The following is a 22,009-nucleotide window of genomic DNA, read 5'->3' on the forward strand; positions in this document are numbered from 1 at the left end:
GTGTATCACCACTGATTTTGGCAGTAAGAGGTCATGTTTATTTATATAGAAGCAAATTGTTTACAGCCCCTGCTGCAGAATGAATGCAATGCTGCAGAATGGAAATGTTGTCTCCAACAACTGTTTGTCTACTGAAATGCAAGCTTTTATTGATGCAACAGTGAAAGTCAGCATGTCTGCTTTAATGACTCCCTTATTCATGTACTATCCTCACAAGTCAGTGGGGGTTTGCTATTACTCTCTATGCTATTATGTAATCAAAACAGACTGATAAAAGTTAACTGTCAGTATGCCATGTCAGCTATTGAAGCACTACACTAAATTTCACTGAAGTGCTGTTTGCAGAAGAAGATTCATAAAGACATTCTAGAAACTTTACACACACGTGTACTAGACTCTTCTGGTCATTGACCCTAACTACCACAGTCTTCTATTTTTTAAGTTGGTCAAAAAGCTATGTATTATTTTCATCCAAGGACACTCCCTCCCAGGCCTGGCAAGGAAAATGGTCATCTCCTAAAAACTATAAAATGGAGAAGTCTAGGAAAATCAGCAAACCTTGGCTCACTCCACATGTTTGTGCTGCTTTAGCACCACAGTCACAACAAGGTTCTTCATGAATTAGGATCAGAAACCATGTCCAAATTAACTTCTTTATCTACATCATTTTGTTAAGAATAAAACAAAAAATTTTAAAATGTTTACTGATTTGCAATTGTACCAAAACTTCTGTGCTGTCCTAAGGCATAACAATTATGAACACTGGATGAGAGATGAGTGCATATACTGGAAAATCCATTTGTAGGAATAATTTGAACTTTTATTTTCCTTCTCCTCCATTCATTAAAAGTCAGCCAAGCGCCACAATAATGTTACTGGATTTTTCATGCAGAAGTACTCTAGGACATATGTTGGCACTATTTTCAAAAAGTATCAAGTCTTACTATTTTCAAATAAGTAATTAACAATTAAGTGAGACAGGACAGACATGTCTCAGGAGCAAGACTCCACTAAAGCTCAAACAGACAAATTTTTGGGACTGAAATGCAGAAGCAGCATTTCCAAAATGCTTTCTTACTGAGATGTGGCATTAAAATATAGTTCAAAATTCCCTTCAGTGAAATCACTATAAGTCTTTCCATTACTGCATGAACAATGAAGAAATAGTAAAAATTCCAAAGTGTTGCAGAAGAATGAGTCATAACTTTATTTCCTGAATCAATAAATGCGACTTAAATGCAATAGATATTTTTCTTTACATCTGAGCTCCTTCTGCAGAAGCTGACAAAATTGCCTTTCCCATTACACTATGTTTCGTAAAGTTGTAAATTTAAAAAACTTTAAAATTTATTTTACTATTCTGAAAGTATAAGGCTTAGTGTGGAAAAAGCCCAGTTCTACTCACACTTGTGGAATACTAATTTACTACAAGCTGAAGTAAAAATTTGGATGCAGATCATTACTACTATTGTGATTATTATTAGACTAGTGATCATAGAAAACAATTATAAATTTGTTAATGACATAGGTTACAGCTGTTACTTTTTGCAAGATACCTCTAACTTCAAGTGTTAGCAAACTAAAATTTGGGATGAGTATGATGAAGAATGGGTATTTCAAAGCCTTCTGAACATAAGAATTCATATCTGTTCCCGTAAAGTCTAATGAACATTACTGGTGCTGCTGCAGAAAAGCTGGAATTTTTTTTTTTCCTTCTTACATGGGGATTGAGTGAATTTTGAAATATTACTGCTTAGGCAGCCCCATTTCTGTTTGAAATTACGAGCTATCTGATTAATCTTGGCAGTGGAAAATCTTTCATTCATGTGTTTAAAGAACAGGGGGAAGATAATCAGGAGCTACACCAAAGAAATGGGAGAGTGAAAACGTGGGAAACCCCAGACTGAAAGGGGAAGGGGAAGAAAGGAAAGAAGTCACATAATAGAAGTAAATATGTGCTGATGTAACACATGAGCCTGGCAGCACATGAGCTCCTGTGCATCAGAAGAATCAAGAGGGCAAAGTTTCATTCTCCTCCCTCCAGGCCAGTCTATCAGAACCTGGTCACAAACAACCGACTAATGTAGCCTGAAGAATCAACCCCTAACTTTACAGGCCAGGTGCAGCATGGATTTGATGTGGCAAGACAGAAAGCAAAGTTATCACCACGGGCTTCAGTGTCACCTTTCCACTGCTGGGTGATGCATTTTATAGATCCAATACTGCTCTGACACTATGACACCACACAGAAGGATGGTGGACAGAACTAACAGCTCAGGAAGGTATATCTTTCTAAGGGAGCAATTATTTTTGGTTATGATGGAGTTTGTTTATTGTTCCTTCTTCCAAATTGTGCTGGGGTATCAGGAATATAGAAACAAGAGAAGGAAGCTAGGGAGAAGATGAGACAAACTCTAAACAGTGAATAGGAACAGATTAGAATAGGAAGAGGTTTAGAAACAGGAAGAGGTTTAGGTGAGAGCAACTATGAAAACAATAACATTTGCAAAGGCATCATGCTGCAGAAAGAAATAAGCAAAATCAGGAATTTCAGGAAAGGACTTTAATCAACTCAGAACATGGTAGGAGAGATGTCAAGGAAAAAGATGTAAGATAATGAAGTAGGAGGTTGTCAGCTTCTTACAGAGAAACAGGGCACATTTAAGTTAGACGTAAGGTAAAGCATTCTAATCTTAATGACATGTAACACTAGGGAACCTCTATTATTCAGAATTTTAAGAATATACTAAGCAAACACCTGTCAAGAATGACACAGACATTCTTAATCCTTTCTTTGAGTAGGTGGAAAAACTAGAGGATTTCTTGAGGTCTTTTCCAGTCCCATGTTTCACAATTTCTATGCTTACACATGATACAGAAATAAAGAGGTTGCTAAAACAAGCAATTTTGAAGGCCTGGTGTTGAAACAGCAAACACACTAGACAGAAAACCAATTTCCAACAGATGCATCTGCTGTAAGCAGCACTTTGTACTGTTCTCTTTTTCCACTTCTATTGGCAGAAATGACACCCACACAACATGTGTCCAGGCATGCACAACAACCAATCTCAATTCTATTTAGCACGGTATGTACAGAACACATGCCACAAGGATTATGAAGAATTATCTCATTAAAAATTTATGAACTATTCTGTTCAAACTGGTTTTGTCCACTGGGCTACTGGAAATGGATGCATTTTATTTGTATTTGTAATCACATGACATTGTATGTGGCAAGTACCTGTGTTCCAAAACATGAATTAAGGTCGTCAGACAGCATATGTTAAGTCATGCTACAAGGCAAATTCTTATATCCTAATCTCTGCATGTCCAGTGAACACTTGTGGTTAATACCATTCTGACATGTATTTTACATGAATAGTTTAAGCTACTAGCAATTATGTCAATTAGCAATAACACCAAAAAATTAAAGCTGATTCCATCTTACAAGGGATGCTCAGAATTTTAAATTCAACTAAAAATGAAAGGCAAATTAAAACTAACCCACAGGAACATTAAGAACCACAGAAATACAGTTTGCCTTTCTTGATATTATGCTGATCACTCTGAGTGCACTGTGACTGCACATCTTTTACAAGAGCAGAAAGAGAACATGGCTGGAGCACACAGCAAGCCAACAGACCACACAGAACACCACTGCTGCCAGAATTCACATCATCTCTATCTGGTGCAAAAACTGATGTCCAAAACATGACCGTGCCATTTGTCTGGCTTTTTATTTTTCTGCAGTTCTGCTGCACAGAGGATGTTGACAGAAGTTCACATGCAAAGATCTGTCAGCTGATGTCATGTGACAACTCCAATGACATTGCTTTCGAACAGGGACATCCCTCACCCAGAGAAAAGGACGGAGGGAAGGAGGGAGGGAGGGCCAGGGAAGGACCTGTGGGGTGCACAGCTCCCATGGTTGAGGTTAGCCTGCATGGGGTGTGCACTGTGCAGGGACAGGTACTGCCTGTGCTGGTTGCTCAGCTCTGCACAGGGCGGTGGGTTGGTCCCTCAGCAGGGTTTGCTTGGCAGGGCCAAGACCCCGATAATCAGTGTGAAGTGGTGTAGACAGGAGCCCTGTGGGTGCCAAAAAGGCAAAGGCACTGAGAACACACAAGGGTATCCTGATGTTCTGTCAGAGCTGTACAATACCTTACACTGCAGAATAAATGGCATTGAATTCAAAGAACGTATATGGACCAAATATTCTAAGGGTTTTTCTAGACCGGTTATTGTTTCTGAATGCTTAAGCAAAAATGCCTTTAGGAATAAAAGAAATAAGCAGCACTACAAATGACAAACACCTTTCTTGTCTTCCTTAAAAACTATTTTTATTTATTTTGTTGGCAGTTCTTCTTTTCATTCAAAATTGCAGAGGTTTGAAATGACAGCTTTCAAACTGTTCTTACTGAATAGTGCCCTTGGGGTTACACTGTGGAACTGGATTTTATTTACCAAGCCAAACTGTAAGCTTTTCAGAGGGAACAATATTTTATTCTGTGTTTATGTAGCATTTAGAATAAAAACACAGATTGTTGGAACATTCTGCCCTGTTGCCTTCTTGGATTACTCACATGGGCAAAGTTCACCTTGTACCTGGGTGATGATTCTTCGAAGCCTTAAAGCTGACATTAAACAGGCATTGGTAGGTCAGAAAACATCAGAGTTAGCCTAACACGTACAGCTCTGACTCTGATCTCCAGTCATTCAGTCATTAATCACAGGTGGACATGTGATTCCTTAACTAAGGTAACAAAAAATGTTGACCTGTAACTACACATATAACATTCCACAAAAGCCAATGGTTCAAAAAAATATATAAAAAGTACAAGTTTACTGTGTCTTTACCAAACAAGCAGTAATTATCTTTTGTTTTAATACACAGGTCAGATAAACCTATAGTTTTGCCAGCCTCCTAATAAAATCATCTGTGATCTTCTCAGCTGAGTCTCAGCAACATCAAAAGCAGAAACCTTGTCTAATACAGGAAGAGAGAAATGCAGTGTTTCTATAGACATGTTAACACAGGTATTTCACAGGGTATGCAAATTAAGAACAGAAATCTTCCAAATTAAAATACTGGCCCCAAACCTGAAGTAGTAATCAATTCTGACTGGTAGAAGACTTTTAAAGAGTACATACTGTAGAACTCTTACAAAATTAAGCAAAACTGCACTGCAAGAGTTTTTCTTTAAAAATATAATCAGCAGCTATCTTCCAAACTTACCGAAGTCACACAACTTCAGAACATCATTGTGGCTTATTAAGAGATTCTCTGGCTTGATATCTAAAGTATGAGAGCGGGTGAAAAAAAAAAAAAAAAGAAGCTGTTAACTTCTCTTAATTTTGGACTTTGTCAACAAATATTATTTCATTATAACTTATTTAGAGATATTCATGCAATCATAAACGAAGCATTACAAGAGCAACTGCTGAAACAGCTTCCAGCTATTCAGTTTGGGAACAGGCAGAATTAATTTTCTGCCTTTTGAAGTCTTTTAAAGTGTTTCCCAACAAAATATGGAAAGATAAAATGTGCTTACAGATATTCCTGGGCAGAAAACCAATATCCATATTTAATATTGCAAAATAAAAGAAAGGACTGATATTCAATTACCCAGCTAACCAATAAAATATTAAGTATGTTGTGCTCAACATTTTCAATTATAATGACCATTTGATCACCTCTTGTAATTTGTTCAGAAAAAATGTCTTGCTCATTTTTAAGCCCTATTTTCATTCCTATATTATAGACACTGTATATTTTTCTAATTACATTTTGAAAATATTTTCAGAATTATGCTGATCTTAATTATTAATTATTTCAGAATTATGCTGGTCTTATATATAAAAAACACACCATGTGAGAATTTTATCTTATTGGAAATATTAATTAAAAATGTTATTCTCTCAAAGTCACGAAGAAGAATACAATTGTATTAAATCAGGATAAAATACATAAAACTAGATAAACTCATACATCAAGATGTGTACTCTAAGTGCTTGAACCTTAGGGAGAAAGTAAATACACAGAGCTGAAACTCAAGGGAGCTGGAAGCAACTGCTGTAAGAAATAAAACATGGTGGACCAAGTTTTACGTTTTAGGTTATTTTTCTTCTAATATTCTATTATCAGATTCAAATGTGAAATGACTGAGCACCATGAAATGTTAAAAAAAATTCCTTTTTCTTAGACAATGTCTGCTCCTGCAGTTACAGTTTGCTGTGCCTGTCACTTCACAAAGACAATGAAAAGCAAACGTTTTATGTAGATGAATTTTGTTTTAAAATGATCTGGAGCCATGAAGCAGACTCAAGACCCAGCCAAATTTAAAGTTTATTTTTTCTGTTAATATAAATCAATTGCTTATATTTATGTTAAATGCAAAATACTTCAAGCTGTAACATATTTCCCTTTAGAAAAGGGCTTATTCCATGTGGAGAAGTACACACTTACCTCTATGAACAATATCATTCTTATGGCACCAATGAATTGCTTTAATTAGCTGGTAGATGTAGCTTTTCACTTTTTCTGGTGGAACTCCATTTGGCATTTCTTCTAGCAATTCAAGCATATTCTAAATGTTTAAAAGACACATTATTTAAAAGAGCTACTCTCTAGCTGCTGGAAGATAACATGCTTTCAGCCTTCTGAAGCAACGTATTTGGGCTACAGAGCTCAGCTATGGAAAATCAGTAGTTTAACATTCAGGGAGTGAATTTTAATCATAAGCATTCTCCTGGCTGTTTTCATTCTGGAGAAAAGACTTGTGAAGACAATAATCCTAAAAGTCCTTAAAAGAGTGTCATCAAAACACTTTCCCTAAAACACATAAAAAGTAATTTATTTACAAAATGTTGCTTAAACAGAAACACCAGGTCAGGTGTGTGGCCATACAAAACTTTAGCAAATCAAAGCATTTTGTAAATATTCAACAATGCTTTAACATACTGTTCTCTTCATTAAGTTAGTTCTGCCACTTTGACACTGCAGGGCCAAGATAAATCACCAACTGTATCTGTATATGAATGGGTATAAGACAACACAACCCTCTTAGAGCAATGAAGAAACAATAAAAATAAAAAAATATAAAAATGCCTCACAGGGGCATAAATAGTAACCTAGGGAGTATCTCATAGCTACAGATCAGCTACAATGATCTGGGACATCTTGGCACTACAGCAACTATGGCCATATCTATTGGCCATAACTAATTTATCGATATAAACAGTAAAGAAAATAAACTCATTGTTTATACTAGTACATTTCCTCTTTGAAAAGGAACATTTAGATTCCCATTATGTTAGCAAACATCTCTAATTTTGCACAATTAGAAGTAAAATGAAGTTTGTATGCTGATTTCTGGAATAATAATGGGCAGCAGCAACCCATTTGAAGAGAGAAAAAAAACCTTATTTACTGAACACTGAAATAGGACTATTTTGGCTATATTGCCTTACACAACTCATTCAATTATGGATTTATGAGCATTTGTAGATTTTTTGTTAAATTTTCCTTGTCTTTGACAAACATTTTCTTAATTGTACAGTAAAATTTTTGAGGTTTCTCTTGAAAGATGTTTTAATGAACAGTAGAGATGAGATTTTGCTGATATTTGAAAGCATTTCTAAATTTTGCAGTTTGTGAGTAAATACTGGAACTTATGTCTTTGAGTGTAAGAGTTTGAACAAACACACTTCAGATCTGAGGAAAGGAATTTTCTGTTAAGAAACCATATTGATTTTAGTCAGATTCTTGTCCGCACAGAAGGCTGTGGATCTGGATAAGTAAGTCAAGAAGTTAGTGTTACAAATACAAAACAAAATAACAGCATCAACACAGGAAGACATAATCCTATATGAAGACATCAACTAAGGGGATGATGAATAAAGGAGATTAGACTAAATGTGAATTTAAGTAATCTGGATTTCAGTACTGCAGAGTTAACATTCCCCAAAGGACACAGTGCTCATTACCCGTTAAACAAAAAATTAGTCTATTCCACCACATTTTATTTAATTCTTTCTACTCTCCCCTCATCCAAAGAAAACAGAAACATCCTGGTCTTCAAAGAAACTATGGGTGACACTACTTAAGATATTTGAAAATAAGGAATGGTCATTTACTTCAAAGTTTAATTGAAAAGAAAGTTGAACATTAATACAGAAATGACATACGTACAAACTATTCATGATGCCTACCTTTATCACAAAATTATTTTATTCTGATGCAAAAAACATTAGATATTGTAGCTTGGTGTTTTTACTGATATTAACCAGATTTTAAATATATATCCCTTATCAGACCAATTAAATATCTTTTACTTATGCTTCACTTTCAACTCACTTCTCCAGATAGCTTAGCCAAGTCCACTATAACAGAAAATTAAATGCATGTTCTAAGTTGCTGTGTGATCAAAGACATTTCATGTGTCTGGAACAATTACAAGGAACATGGGTGAAACAAGTCAAGCTTTGAATGTCAGATCCAAGTAAGATCCACCACATTAAAAGTTGCTGATCTGCTGGTGAAAACCAAAACTGATTTCTGCCAAATTGTGAGCTAATACAGGTCACTTCACATTATGTAGTCAATTATACAACAAAATAAGTTGGCAAATTGACATAAAGGAAACATCATTTAGGGTGAGAAATTTTTAGATGAAAGTTGACTGCAGAGTACTAGCACTCAGCTGGACTGAAACATCACACTGGCAGGAAATGAAATGAAAATTTCAATCAAAAGAACAATATCTCATGAAGGCTATAGACATATTTAAACCTGCATTTTATTTCACTCTATGTATCTGAATAGCACCTAACTGTTTCCATGAAGAAATGCTAAATGGTTAGAATTCAGAGGGAAGGTCTACTTTCATCAGGAAGGTTGCAAAAATGACAAAAGACCAATTTGTTCTAGGTTGTTTCTCCCTGGAAACAGATCAGGATGCTTGGCAGTAGTAGGCCAATCTAAGGAAATTTTGGAATAGTTTCAAAATGAGGTCAGGATTGGAGTTAATGACAGTAGTCTTTGCCAAATCCCTCTAAGCAACTATTGATAGTGGCCTTGTTACAGAAATACACAAACAAATCCTATTTTTAACAGGGAAGGGTGGAGAAAGTTGAAAGAGATTCCAAGGTCAAAAGTCTATGATCTTGTTTTGAAAGACTACGTCAAGACTCATTACACAACATAAGACAGGACAGTTATCCAGCTTTAAAATTAAACAGGATTAAAGAGTTCAGATGGAAATTTTTCTTCAAATCATATGTATTCCAGTCTGCATACTTTTTAACATGTTGATGTTCACAAATGGAAGAATATTTTTAAAAAAAATACCAACACATGATGTAAAAACAACAGTAATCAGTGCTGCTGTCTCACAACAGATGTCTAATTACAACTCATATTAAAGTTTCTGCTGCTTCTCTTTAGAGATTAGGATAGCTTAATTTAAAAAAAAAAAAAGCAATTTTAAAGACATCTTCAGTAAGCTGATGATTTAAAAATGGCAGGGATACTACTACAAACTTAACTCACTTTTTCCACATATTCAAAAACTAAGTATAATTTTCCTCTTCTTCTGAAGGCTTCCTTCAGCTCCACAATGTTCTCCTGTTTCAATGTGCGAAGCATTTTAAGCTCTCGTAAAGTGGTTTCTTTGACTTCTTCATTTTCTAGAGTGAGAAGTAAAATGACAGAGTAAGCTGATTAAGAAAACAAAACAAACCCCACAAGTAAAAAGTGTTATAAAGATTTATTTTGAACCCCTGAATTGATTAAATTGTCTGGTTTTAGACATTACAGAATTATTTTTCAGTGTGGACTATTTGTTGTCTGCATACTTCTGCATTGGAAGAGAGGTCAGTGATGATCGTGCTTATTATGCAACCCTCACTGATCTCCCCATCACTACCATAAAGGTTTTCTGTGGCAGAGAAAGTCATAAAAAACAAATAGTTTGCATTTCTATCTTTTTTTTATTATGAAGGGAACTAATATGCTTTGAAAAAACATTCATGTGTGTGTACATCCTCTACTCCACAAATACACATCATGCACATAAACCACTGAGAAGGTTGTCCTCAGCAGAAACACTGGAATGTAAAGCTCATCTTTGAATACCAAACAAATGTATTTGATTCTGAAATAATTTTATTTTCCAAAAGCCATGACAAATTTTAAGACTGAAGCACACATTTTTAAGTCCTGTATGTTCCCCACACGGCTTTCAAGGAATTAGAGCAATGTCAAACCAGTGTAGCAGCCACAGAAGGCAGCAGAGTAAGTATTGATGCCACAAAGTCGGGAATCTAAATAAGAGCAGCCAAGAAATTTAACTGCTTCATCAATTAAATTTAATTGTAATTTAACTGATTTGACAATTTAATTGTCTGAAAGGTGTTCAAGAAAGGAGGAGCGCTTCACTAACACTTCATACACTGCTTATCATTAAGGGACTACAAACTGACTAGGTTCTAAAGGATACTAGCAATGATATGGGAAGTAAACGTGACTATATTAGATTTTACTTTTCATTAAGTAAAATGAAATCCATTAATTCAGTAAATTTGCTCATGCACATATAGAAATAGCGTTCTTAATCTCTTAGAACTGTTATCCATAACAGAGTTACTAAATGGGAAATGCTTGCATAAATTCAAAGCTAAGTCAGGTTAAGTTGCAGGTCATGTACCACAAACACAGTTAGAGACAGAGGAAGAAGAAACAAGGAAGAGAAATTGTTTTTCCAAGGGAAAAAGATGTTTGCAGGGGAGAGCCAATAACACTGGCCATGCAAACACACTAATCATCAACAGAAGACAGAAGGGAAAAATAAAAATTGAAATGCAGCAGGAGGGAAAAAGAAAACAAAATACTATAATCACAAATGTTCTGATTAAAAAAATATATAATTTAGAGCAATCTAAATCCTTTCATTTTAAAACTGAGTGCTTGATGTTGGCTTGCATCAGCCTGATTGCATAATCTCATCTATAACAAGACAGTCACTTTCCAGCACATTTAGTATTCATATGTCAAACAACGGCAAAAATTCAGTGAAACAAAAATGTCAATAGAAACAATTACAGTATATTCAAACTTCTAATGAACTACCATATTAACAAGACAGATGTGAAATGGGCTGAATCAAATCCATCAAAAGAACTTCTGTCATATTTCCAGAAACTTGTAAACAACTAGCTACAAATCTGAAAAGCAGTCATCAGTCATGTAAACTGATATTATGTAATACCCATGAAAAGCCAGACCTCTAATGGCAATGTCACATTTTTTGTTTTCATTTTTTGGTAGTAAAGCTAATACAATAATCCTGTTTAGGGCTTAATACTGAGATTTACTTCCTAGGATCTGTACTGAATAGCCACAGTAAATTCCAAAAAGCAATTCTGAGATACTCTCTTGACCTGGTCAAGATGGTCACCACAATTAAACTGTCTTCTACATCGTTTACAGGGATTTAAAACAGAATTTCTGAACAGCAAAGCGAAAACATTTATCAAAAATAAATAAATAAATAATACATTTCTTTTATATATATATATATAAATATATATAATATATAATATAGATAATGTATATATGTAATAAAGATATATAAAAATATAAATATATTATTAAATATACTCTTCAAGTGTCTGGGAAAATGACTGTGCCGCTGTGCAAAACAAGATGCAAATCAGACTTTGCTGTGTCTGACTGACTCTGAAAAATACAGCCCCTGTAACCAACACCACCCTCATGGCCACCAGCAATCCTGTATGATAGCAGAAAAATAAAATTTGCTAAAATAAAGTGACTGCTGCTTCTTTAAACAACATTGCTAAGTTTTGGCTAAAGCCTCGCTATGTGGCAAACCACAGCAGCATCACATCACACCAGGGTGACTCCTCTCACACTTCACCCTCCTCCTCCTCCTGTTTGTGCAGACCTTTGGGGCTCAGGGCTGATCCATGATGCACACAAGGGACACAGCTGCTCTCATGGTTGGTTGCCAGTGTTGCCTATGGCAGGATATGGCAATTCCCTGTCCCCACGACAAGCGCAGGTCAGAGAGCCAGCCTTTCTTGTCCAGTTCTTTGGGTTTATTACTGTTGGGTGAGGAATGTGTGTGTGGAGCCCTCAGAATAATTTCTGTGTCCTGCCTTCCACCACCCTTTTTGGCAGCAATGCTAATCCTTGCAGAAATGGGCTCTTCTTCCTTCTCAGCAAACTCAGCAATGCTGCAGAGTACCCAGGGTCTGCTGTGAAGTGGAAAAAAGCAAGTTTCCTGAGGAGACTGAAGCCCACTGAAGTGAGGCCAGAGCTGCTCTCTCACCACCCAGCTCCCTTCACAGATCCTTAAGAGCTCCCAGATTTATCTTCCTGTAACTGAACTTCTCAATGACTTCTTTCAGTCTCCTCCATTTACAACTTCAAATTGCCCTGACATTTAGATCCCCTCTCACAGATGAAAGCTGATAAAGCCCAAGGACTCTGCAAGTCACTATTACAAGAGGACTTTTTAACATTTTCTGGTCATATCCCATCTCCAGATAGCAGATCTTACTACTATGTACAGCACCACAATCTCATCCATATTAAGACAGATGCATCAAGAAAGAAAGGTGTTATCTAATTAGAGTGTATAATAATGCGGTCTCTAGGAAGGTAGGAAAGATCAAGTGCCTTGAATATTTACAGAGCTAATAATTCATTGTATTTTTAAAATCATATTTTGCTGTATGAGACTTCTCATTTTAATTGGATAGATATTAACAATGTAGTTACTGACATCAAAGATCATGCAGCAGAGAAGATTACCTTCACTGTCTTTGAATTTCTTGATAGCCACAATTTCATGGGTCTCCTGTAAAATAAAAGCAAAGAAATGGAAATGAGCAAGATTCAAGATTTGTTGTGCATTTTCTCTCGCTTTTTTGTTTTTCCCCTTGAGAGGAAGAAAGAAAGAAGCATACAAAAGGAATTTCACAATGCAAAAAATTAATTGAAAATCTGGTAAATACCTCAGCAATCAGGCCATGTGCAATACAAACCCACACACATCAGATATGTCACAATTAGGACCCCCAGCAGAAAATCAGTGGAGTTAAATGATAAAAGTTCATATTTAAACACCTTGTAATATATACCAGTGAAATTTTCAGAAGTGTTTTTCCTGCAACTGTAACTGTTGTTTCTTAGTTATTCTGAAGCTCTAGAAATCTTTTATGTAACCACAGTATGAATACTCATCTTTATGAGGTGAACTGAAAATACCGGGCCAGTATGTGGCTAAGGCTTATAGTTAGACCTGTGATTTGGGCTGCCAAAAGTGTTTGGGCTTCAAACATCTACAAAGAATACAGTATTAGGAAAGTAGTTTCTCTGTGCCTCTTTTTAAAAATTTGTCCACTTAAGGGAAACCTATTCAAAAGAGGAATCAGTAATTGTATTTAGCAGTGTTCAACCATTCTTACTGTACAGTTGTGATAATTTCCTAATGTCCACCTTTGCATTCCTTCAGCATTCTCTAATCACCAAACCACAGGTCACATTTTTCTCTTTAGTTTCTCTCCTGTTGTGTGAGCAGGAATGTATTTAGCACGTGGACAAAACATTGCCTAGCTCAGGTCTGCTCATACAGTGATGCAGCAACTACACTTCAGCAACAGGATGTGGAGGGAGCTTTAAAGTCACGGGGTAAGGGCTTGTGAGCAGACAGGCTACCTCAGCACTTCAGCTGGATCTACCTCATACACCTCTACCAAACATCACAGTTTAAAAAAAAAAACAAACAGCAATATCCCACTACTAACAACATACAAAGGCCAGATTGGATATAAAAATGAAACCACTCTGGAATACCTGAAGACATGTGCATAACCAATTACTGAGCAACACAAATATTTACTCCATTTTTCATTTCAAGCCATTGTAACATGTAACACATGAACCTGTAAAATACCTGATCCCAATTAAAATAAAAGCACCTGGAAAGAATAGTCTGAAATAAACTGAACAACCTATTTTACTAATTATATTTCTATTACTGAGTTATAGTATTGTTATATTTATTAATTCCAATTCTAGTAATAATAGTAATAGTTACTAGGACTATGAAAGAACATTAAGAGGGTGAGTAAATATAATTTATTTGACTTCTGGTAGGTGCTCTGGCTAATTAAGCCACAGAAAGATTTTTCAGAAAACAACTTAAATTGTCTTCAAAAACCTCTGCTGACTGTAACATGCATATACCACTTTGCAAATAAACCAAATTTATCCATTACTATTACATGCCTATTTCACATGAGCAAAATAAAAAATTCCAGATGTTTCTGCTACCACAAAAAAAGCTGTGTTTTTACTCTCAAAGTAATAGCTAAGTACACTGAAAGAGAGGAATTGAAACATGTATCCCCACACAGACAGAAATTCCAATTCATTCAAGAAAACTAGTCCACATAGCTTCTCTGCCATATCCTGATGTCTACAGTGAATATGATTACTTTGGAAATTAAGTTTTCAAAGCTCTTGGGTCAAAGTCTTGGGTAAAATACGCTATCAAACACCCTGGAGGATTCTAAATATTTACAGTACTTAAAGCATGAGTGGTTCTAGGAATAACAGGAACAGGAAGACCTCAGGAACCCACTTAGGGATGAAGAAGTTACCTGAATAGTTCAAAAATATATAACATTTAAGAAATTTTTATTTAAAAAGCTTTGTCACTTGTATTATTTCATTAAACTAATGAAATTATCATTAATGGTGTCATAAGTGATTAAGAAGTTACACTTTCCCCATCTTTGAAAAAACCCCAACAAACAATATTTAAATAACCTGATGTGAAACAACAGCAGAATGAGCCTAGACAATAGGTGCTTTAAGGAGGTGCCCTAGTAGCATTATGTTTCATCTTAGCAAGGAACACTCTTGTCTAGGTTTCTTGGAGAATCTCATCCTGTGTAAATGATATTCTCTAGGAATGTGCCACTGGTGAAGCAGTCAAGCCAAGGATACAAGGACACTAAAATTACTATCCATAGATTTTTAAATACATTGCACCTGCTTTACAAAAACTGTAATTTCCTTATGACCCAGAACACCTCCCAAAGAGCTGGGGTGCTCCATCTGACAGAAGAGAAAATTGCAGCCAAGTGTACATTTCTCAGTTCTTGCTCACATGCTCTAAAGCAACTGAATGGTTTATATGAACTGACATAAAAAATAGGAGCCCCTCACAATTTAAAACTAATTTCATATGAAAGAACCCAGAAGAAATGCCCTGTACCTCTATTTCCATTATTCCTACTGATTTTGAACTAGATGTCTGGATTCCACCAAATTTTAAGAAGAATTTCAAGTTTTAAAAAGAGGAAATTTAAAAAAAATGTCTCAAATTTGTCATCTGTATACAGAATACTCTTCCTTGGGGCAAGGAAGCAGAAAGAACTATCTCCTGTAGCCTGCATGATGTTGCAGGTCAGCAGCACATGTAGACTGTGCAATGCAATTAGCCATTATGCATAATTTTCATTAATATAAACTAATACAGAATTGAAAACACAAATAATAAGTAAATTTTGTATGTGGATGAATGCAGCAGGCATATAATAGCGGTGGTAAAAATACACTTCCTGGATCAGGAGAGACATGCTGAGCAGATGCAGGCTAAATCTGAAGTTTCAAACAAGCATTGACAGGCACTTGGTGCAAAGCAGACACCACATTGCTGAGCCCTGAGAAGATGGACAGAATGGGGGATTCAAAGAAAAGCAGAACTTTGAGGAATGAGGAAATTCAAAAGTGATAATTCAGACTCCTGGGAAATCTGAAAGGTTCTTTACAGATTGAATTTAGACTTTGTTACTTAGATGTTTACTTAGAAGACATTTTGGAGACCTGAGCTCTTTTGTGGATCTGGTTTTCTGTTCTTCAAAAACAGGCGAAATTGGAATTATCCAAAATAGAATTGTCATCCACTAAAATGTATTTTTTTGCATTTCAAGGGGTGTTTTTTCAAGACTGTACTATGAAACAGAACAGTAGTGAAAACAGTGTTCAGCCTGATTGTGGAAACCTACTTACATAACAACTCAGTATCCAACTCCTAGCATGGAAATTGTCATTGACAATTAAATGTATCACCTAGGTAGATAAGCTGGTACTAGTTGATTCAGTGTTTGACTTCAGTGAATGTCAATGAAAGAAAAAACTCACATAATCCCTTCTGATCTCTACTACTTACTACTACCGGCTTATATCGTGAAGTAGGAGAATTTGAGTTTGCTTAGGTGCAATTTTGCCTCACTCAGCTGAATTTATTACTAAGCACCTCATTACTATGTTCTAATAAAAAATTATGGCCTCATTATTTGACTTTACAGCAATAGCAAATTTGCAAACACAGAAGTCAAATCTCTCAACGCTGGCATTACCTCTGATTATTGAGCATGTATATTAGAAACATTCTATATTATAAAACTATAGGAAGAATACCATTTTACAATTAAACATACAACAATAGAGGAATATTACTGAAAAGACTGTGTAAAAGTCAAGGATGTACAGAAACTGGTTATTCAGACTACATTATTGCATGTGTCTAATGTGGGGCAAAATATGTCTCTTCACGTTCAAATCTGAAAATATCTTTCAATAAGGCTAAGACAAAAAATTCTGTTCTATTTCCTTCACACATAAATACAGTGATAGGAGGTAGGAGATGTTCATGGGAAAAGGGTACCTCCAGCCTTGGAGAGACAGATCACTTCAGATTAGGGCTCCTAAAATTCAAAATATGTGTGGGAATTGCCTCTGGAGAAAACACATGCTTTACTGTCGGCCCATTTAACCAGAGATGACAGTATGGCTATGAGAGCTGAGCATTTTCACTGCTGTGCTCCTTGCCACCCACAAGTTTCTCTCCGAGGTTTCCTCACAAGATTGCCACAGCTGGTGTCTCCTGTCACCACTATCAAACTACAAGTGTTCCTAATTCAAAACCACTTAATTTTATCTCATTTACAGGACAGAGGTCCCCTATTTTTCCACTGTCTCTACAAAAGTTATATGACAGAACTCACTTCTATTATATGTAATTATATATGGCACAAGACACAAGTGTCAGAACAGCACAGTAATGTATCTCTGCTGTTTTCTTGAAAGATCCCTGATGGGAGTACTCAAGGAAAAAGTTACCGCTCACCATAAATCAAGTTCTTAGAACTACAACCATTATTGTATGGAAATATAATGCATATCCTATTCTTGAAAATGTCATGTTACCAAAAAAATTCTCTTTAAATGTTTGTCCCTATTTGATTTCAAAGATTTCTGTTAGGACTTTTCTTCCTTTATCTTTTGCATATCATGGAAAATATAACACAAAGCACAGGTACACAACAAGATTCTTGAAAAATAGGTAAGATTCTGACCTTATGAAAGTTACATCGGTCACCTATGATTTTATTGTCTCACCCTGCATGACTACAAGAATTCCTCAAGCATGGAATTTCTAAGCAACTGAAAGAACAAATGTTTATAAATATCAGTAAATGTGAGCAGAGATAGCAGCAGTCAACACTGAGCACATCCCATGCACAAGCAGCATATTACACTCAGGCGGTGCTGCTCAAGCACTCTTAAGTACATCACATCAGGGTTTTATGCTGATATATTAAGTGAAATAATAAAGTATTATATGGCTTGTTCTGTGATGGGCTCATCATTTCCATCTGTACAAATGTGAGGCAGTTTAAGGCCAAATTCAATTTCTGTTAGAAAAAGTTAAATCAATCGTGTTCTCTACTCACAGGGAAGATTCACATGTCATAAAAATTATTTAGACGTGAGCAATAACCTGGTTTGATCCTCATCAATGCATTATTGCATTTATATAATTTAGTTTGCCACAACAAAGACACACATTTAAAAAAATCAACAAAATTCAGCCAAACATATCCAATGGCTCATGTCTTTTCAGAACCAAGTAGTATGGTTTTACTTTGGCTTGCACAAACATTAATATGTTCTACAACATTAAAGTACTTAGGACAGATTTTTCAATAATCTTGAATTTAGTAAATCACAGAACATTAAGCAGTCAGCCGCAAGGCAACAAAAGCCCAGAAAACCAATACGAGATGGTAAAGATGGTAAAAAAATTTTTTCATGAGTTGCTTAAAACAAAGCTTTAAAAAACCCAAAAAACCCAACCAAGAAATTTTTTAAATTTACTCTCAAAACAGGAACATAAAATATTAGCATTTTAGTCAGGTCAATGTAATATAAATGTGACATTTGTAATTATGCAAGTTTTTAAGCTAAACCTAGCAATGCACGTTCTGAGACATCATTTACCTGCAATTTCGCCAGGTCCTTAAGTCACTGCCCAGACACTGTCTGGACTCCATTTCCACTCTGCTTCTACCACTACTGCTTTTAGACAGTACTACAACTAGAATACAGCTTCCTATTGTCTCAGCATTTCTGATATTATGTGCTGGCAATTTTGCTGGCAATTACTTTCAAAATCTAGTGGAGTACCTTAAAATATGAGAGAGAGAGAGAGAGAGAGAGATGTGCAAGATTATGCAATTTCTTTTTTCAAACAATTTGACAATATGAAGTACAAGTCATACTCTGTCTTCTTCTACACCTAAAAAACTTTGGATAATTTCCCTCAAGAGATGCTTCACTGTTTGAACCTTGTATTTCTCCCTTGAGAAAACTGCAATTTCTTCTGTTTATCAGCTAAAACCCCCACACTTGGTTCATCTAAGCAATATAACTCTTAGCATAGGAGAATTTCCAGGAAATTTCTTCCTAATCTAAAGGTCCTATTTATTTTTAGGAAGAGACAGAGTCTTTGGAAAATAATGACAGAACAGTATGTCTGAGTTATCACAATGTCTTTATTTACTGGAAAATTGCTTAGAATTTTTCCAACACATACATGTTAGAGTTTACTTGAAAAGAAGCACTAGAGTGAATCACCACAAATCAGTTTTTTATCTCTTGAAAGCAGAATGTTATTTACTAGCCATCTAAGAGCAGGGAAGACTCCTAATGGAACAAAGAGTTCTATACATGCCATTTTAGGGAAGATGGTCACACCGTCTCCTGAGGAAGAACAAGAGGATGAAGGAAAGCTTAAAGCACTCTTAAAAGATTTTCAAGGGGAACAGCCATATAAGCTCAGCTATTCCCTCTGAGGAAAGAAGCACAAGAAATGGCCGAAATCCTTGACAGGAAATTACCAGTAAGTAGGGGTAATGATGGAAAGAGACTTTTTTTTTTTTAAAAAAAAAAATGCATACAGATTGAAAGAGTTTCTCTGATTTCTTTATCTACATCCTTCAGAAATACTTGCAACAACTTTACTGTTCGTTCAGATGTCAGGAGCAAATGCTTGCATTACTGATCTTGTTTTAAATCAAGTGAAGGGAGTCATAAACAGCAGGTATTTCTCATTCAATTATCAGATGAATGCATAAGCCAAATGAGTGGTCCATCTGTGTCCATGTGCTCCCAGGACTGGGGCTCCAGCCCCAGTGGCAGGCTCGAGTGACAACGATGCTGATGCCAGGGGCTCTCCAGACTGCAGGGACTTCACAGGTGCACAGCACAGTTGGGGCTGGAAGGCACTTCTGGCAATTTGGATGTCCCCATTTCTAGGGATATTCTGAATAGCCTTCAAGGCATTCAAAATGCACCAGGATGAGATTTGCAGCAACATGCTGTAGCTCATTCTGCTTTGAGCAGTTGTAAAGAGGCACACCTAAATCCTAAGAAGTGCACTACAAAGCATGCATTTTACATCCTTCAAGAACTTGCAGTCTACTAATTTAGGGTGTAAATACTACCCTTAAACAAACACTTGAAAGGAAGTGAACCCACTCAGTATTTTCTACTAACTATTGGGCTGGTGATAGTGGTTAGCATCAGAACTTCCATTGTTCCAAGTAGAATTTTTGTATTTATTCACAATTATCTCCAAGCAAGAAAGTAAATGTGCATCTCCAAAGAATGTGTACAATAATGTAATGAAAAGGATCTGGAATAAAAAAACAGTTTTAAACACTATAAATGTAGCTATTCTAGCTTTTCATGATAAACTGGTACTCTTGTAGCAATGTTTAAAATAATCTGTGTTTCATTTCATTCTGTTGTAGCACTAATCCATATAATTTTACAATTTGACAGTATTGTTTAATCCAAACCATGGAAGCAAAACAAACCAAATTCAGTAAATGTCTATACAATTATTCCGATGCTGGAATGTCAGTAATAGCAATTTCAGTTTCAAACCTCATGTTCTTCCAGTTCTATTTCTGGGGTTTTTTTTGGTCTGTTAACACTGGAAATTGTGAAAATGAAAGCTATTTATAAATTGCATAATATTGCATTGGCAGATACCAGCATTGTTTAATTACTTTTTATAGCATAATCTTGATACTTGTAATACAAGTGTAGAAAATGTAGAAAGGCAAACTGTACTACCTTCATGACTTCCACTGAGGTATCACGGTCCCCATAAATTCAGAGGTCAACAAGACATTTATAATTACACTGTATCTCTTAAATTTTTTGTTATTGAAATGCAATGCTCCCTTCCTGGGCACCTTTTAACTCATGAGCAGGGAGAACTTATTAGAAAAAAGTTACTTTGGTTGGTTAGTTGTTTTTTAAAACAACGTATCAGTGCCAAAATCCTCAGTCCTCCTTCTTATACTAAGTCTCAGAGACAAAATAGTTTCAGCATGATTGGCTGAAATTCTGAAGTTCGTCACATCTCAAGCTTTAGTTTTTAAATCTTTATTTCTGCAGTGGATACAATTTATTTTTTATCTGGTACTTTCACATTTTAAATTTTTGGGGGTTGTCGTTCTTCTCATCAACCATATGACAGGCATTTTCTTTAAATTGTAAAACAAGACCTACCGTGAACCAAAGGCAAACTTGTAAAGCAGGTTCCTGAGGCTGAAACTCTTCAGATGGAATTCAGTTTAAAGACATCTACATTCATACCCCGTATGTGAGTTGTGTACTCAGACTTCTAAGAGTTCTACATTGATCAGTCACTCCAGCCATGATTCAGTAGCCCAAACATGGGTGTCTGGCAGCACTTAAGATTGCTGAAGTACCTACAACATTCATATGGGATTGTCAGAAAGGCCTTTTAAAGCTGCATCCCCTGCAAACTCCACCTATTAGGTTTTGAATACTCTCTATTCAAGGTCTGTACTTTCTAACATTTTCTTTTTGATATACTCATGAACTCCTCTGTTTTGCAAACACTGTATCCAGTTATTGTATAATAATCTGGCTGGTCTTTCCATCACCTGCATCAAGAAATTATCCCTGATACCCTTCAGAAATCTCTGGGACTGCTTACATCCCACCACACTGCCTGTCCAGGCAATTCCACGGAAGTTAAAGTCCCCTCTTGAAAACAAGGGTCAGAATTCCTCCCTTAAAAAACAAGTGCTTCAGAAACATCATCAGCTGTGTAAAGAAGGCTGTGCCCATTCTTTCACTGTGATCAAGTGGTCTACAACCAAGACTCAATATAATGCCACAGTTTCTGTTTTTGAGTTTTCCCACCTCTAACTGAACCACAGGGTCTCAACCACACTGTTATCCAGCTGCTACGACCCACTTTTTCCTTAAGAGTGGGCCATAAGACAATCCCAGAAAATACCACCATATATCTGAGACACTCTTTCCCAAAAGGGGCAACTTCACTCCTCTCTTTTGAGCCCATCTTTTCTGGACTATCTATATCCATCCATCCAACCATCCAACATAAAGCACCACTATTAATTCTATGCATTTTTATGTACCAACTAAATTTTTATTTCAGTGTACAAGCTACAACAGGATTTCTCAAACTTAGTTTACTCGGCTTAACACTATCTTAGAAAAAAAAATGTCTCTCAGAACTGAAGGAAAAACACCTAAACATAGCAGCAGCTACTGTCACTTCCA

General features: G+C 35.9%; 1 protein-coding gene across 3 annotated transcripts in view; it reads right to left on the reverse strand.

The window, feature by feature from the left end:
- The window catches only part of CDKL5 (cyclin dependent kinase like 5), a 123,779-nt gene that overhangs the window by 36,026 nt on the left and 65,744 nt on the right, over positions 1-22,009 (reverse strand). For all 3 annotated transcript variants that reach the window (XM_088051987.1, XM_088051985.1, XM_088051986.1), the window contains exons 4-7: positions 12,836-12,881; positions 9,551-9,687; positions 6,467-6,587; positions 5,237-5,296 (exon numbers count right to left, since the gene is read on the reverse strand). In XM_088051987.1, coding sequence (XP_087908113.1) covers positions 5,237-5,296; positions 6,467-6,587; positions 9,551-9,687; positions 12,836-12,881 — 364 coding nt within the window. The remainder of the gene's footprint in view (positions 1-5,236; positions 5,297-6,466; positions 6,588-9,550; positions 9,688-12,835; positions 12,882-22,009) is intronic.

The sequence above is a fragment of the Pseudopodoces humilis genome, chromosome 2, assembly GCF_049639895.1.
Source record: "Pseudopodoces humilis isolate 2021_Gansu_Grassland_sample_001 chromosome 2, ASM4963989v1, whole genome shotgun sequence".
Taxonomy (NCBI): Eukaryota; Metazoa; Chordata; class Aves; order Passeriformes; family Paridae; genus Pseudopodoces; species Pseudopodoces humilis.